Source organism: Oncorhynchus tshawytscha, unplaced genomic scaffold (genome assembly GCF_018296145.1).
Source record: "Oncorhynchus tshawytscha isolate Ot180627B unplaced genomic scaffold, Otsh_v2.0 Un_contig_3324_pilon_pilon, whole genome shotgun sequence".
Lineage (NCBI taxonomy): Eukaryota > Metazoa > Chordata > Actinopteri > Salmoniformes > Salmonidae > Oncorhynchus > Oncorhynchus tshawytscha.
Window position 1 is genome coordinate 262501 of NW_024609683.1, and position 2500 is coordinate 265000.

At 48.6% G+C, this 2500-nt stretch overlaps 1 protein-coding gene across 1 annotated transcript in view; it reads right to left on the bottom strand.

Moving 5' to 3' along the window:
* LOC112238054 (protein sidekick-2) overlaps positions 1–2500 on the bottom strand; it is a 76146-nt gene that overhangs the window by 68020 nt on the left and 5626 nt on the right. The window contains exons 4-6 of the mRNA XM_042316926.1: positions 1989–2105; positions 1623–1790; positions 1395–1497 (exon numbers count right to left, since the gene is read on the bottom strand). Of these exons, the coding sequence (XP_042172860.1) occupies positions 1395–1497; positions 1623–1790; positions 1989–2105 (388 nt within the window). The remainder of the gene's footprint in view (positions 1–1394; positions 1498–1622; positions 1791–1988; positions 2106–2500) is intronic.

A 2500-nucleotide genomic window follows, 5' to 3' on the forward strand; every position in this document is an offset into this window, starting at 1 on the left:
GTGTGTGTCCCTGTCTGCTCATACTGATCCAGATACTCAGACTGTGTGTGTCCCTGTCTGCTCATACTGATCCAGATACTCAGACTGTGTGTGTCCCTGTCTGCTCATACTGATCCAGATACTCAGACTGTGTGTGTCCCTGTCTGCTCATACTGATCCAGATACTCAGATTGTGTGTGTGTGTGTCACTGTCTGCTCACACTGATCCAGATACTCAGATTGTGTGTGTGTGTGTCCCTGTCTGCTCATACTGATCCAGATACTCAGATTGTGTGTGTCACTGTCTGCTCATACTGATCCAGATACTCAGATTGTGTGTGTCCCTGTCTGCTCACACTGATCCAGATACTCAGTGTGTGTGTGTGTCCCTGTCTGCTCATACTGATCCAGATACTCAGTCTGTGTGTGTCCCTGTCTGCTCATACTGATCCAGATACTCAGACTGTGTGTGTCCCTGTCTGCTCATACTGATCCAGATACTCAGATTGTGTGTGTGTGTCCCTGTCTGCTCACACTGATCCAGATACTCAGACTGTGTGTGTGTGTGTGTCACTGTCTGCTCATACTGATCCAGATACTCAGACTGTGTGTGTCCCTGTCTGCTCATACTGATCCAGATACTCAGATTGTGTGTGTGTGTGTCACTGTCTGCTCACACTGATCCAGATACTCAGATTGTGTGTGTGTGTGTCACTGTCTGTGTGTGTGTGTGTGTGTGTGTGTCACTGTCTGCTCACACTGATCAAGATACTCAGACTGTGTGTGTCCCTGTCTGTTCATACTGATCCAGATATTCAGACTGTGTGTGTCCTGTCTGCTCATACTGATCCAGATACTCAGACTGTGTGTCACTGTCTGTCACACCAGACTGTGTGTGTGTGTGTGTGTGTGTGTGTGTGTGTGTGTGTGTGTGTGTGTGTGTGTGTGTGTGTGTGTCCCTGTCTGCTCATACTGATCCAGATACTCAGACTGTGTGTGTGTCACTGTGACACCAAACTTCTAATTTCCTCCATTAACTTCAACTGATCAACCTCTTTGATTTATTCCACTACAGCCCCCTGATTCAACTGATCAACCTCTGATTTATTCCACTACAGCCCCCTGATTCAACTGATCAACTAATCACGTAGCCTCTGAGGAGCTGTGTGTGTCCCTGTCTGCATCATAACTGATCCAGACACACTGTGGGTCATGGGTCACCCCAAGGACATGACATCATCCATTAACTTCAACTGATCAAACACACTTTGATTCATTCCCTACAGCCCATGATTCAACTGATCAACTAATCACACACTGGGAGTCTGAGTCAGGTGTCAAGACATGACATCATCCTTAACTGACAAACACACTGGGGTCATGGGTCACCCCACAGGACATGACATCATCCTTACCTGACAAACACACTGGGGTCATGGGTCACCCCACAAGACATGACAGCCTTGGTCCCCTTGATGACACTCTGGTCAACAGGTGGCTTGGTGATACGGGTCCGTGCTGAAAACATAGAGGGACTTCAGGTTACTGGCTGTTTAACAGGTGGTTGACAGACTTCAGGTTACTGGCTGTTTAACAGGTGGTTGACTGTATAATCCCCCCACCCCCCCTCCCTCCAAACTCACCCCACACCAGTAGATCTGCGGCGGCCTCGTCTATGCCTCTGGAGTTGCTGGCCATGCAGGTATATGTCCCAGCATCAGAGAGGTGAGACGGGGAGACCAGTAGACTGCCTGACTCCAGCAGGGTGAACCTGGGCAGCTGGACAGAACCACTGGCCAACACACGTTCACCTGGGGGGTGGGAGACAGAAGAAGATGGAAGAGTTGAGTGGGAGAAAGAAGTGTCAGTTAACACCAGCAGGGTTCTGCCCTGAGACCGTCAGAGAGCTTCTGCGTCATCTTGTGGACTGAGTCATATGTAATCACCTTTCCCTCTGAAAAACACACAAAATGACATGCACTTCTAATAGAAGCTGTCCACCACCATACCTTTCTGCCAGGTGATAGCTGGTCGCGGGGCTCCGCTGGTCTCACAGTGGAGGATGACTGACATGCCGTCAATCACAGCACTGTCAGCTGGACCTGCCGTGATGTTGGGAGCAATACCTGGGTAGAGACAAACAGGTAGGTGAGACAGACAGACAGACAGACAGACAGACAGACAGACAGACAGACAGACAGACAGACAGACAGACAGACAGACAGACAGACAGACAGACAACTGATGAGGTGAGAACACAGATGAGAAGGCTGATGATGAGACTGATGATGAGAGATGTGAGGTAACTGTGTGAACTTTTAATTCATTTATCAAAGACTGTCAGTCAGTCAGCTCCCATTTTTCAAGATAACGACTTGGAGACTGACAGGCACAAAGCTCCCTCACCCTCTCTTTCCTTTCCCTCTTCATCCCTCTTATTCTCTCTCTCTCTTACTTGTTCGTTCTCTCTCTAATTCTCTCTCAAAATAGCCAATAATTGCCTGAGTGTGTAGTGTGACAG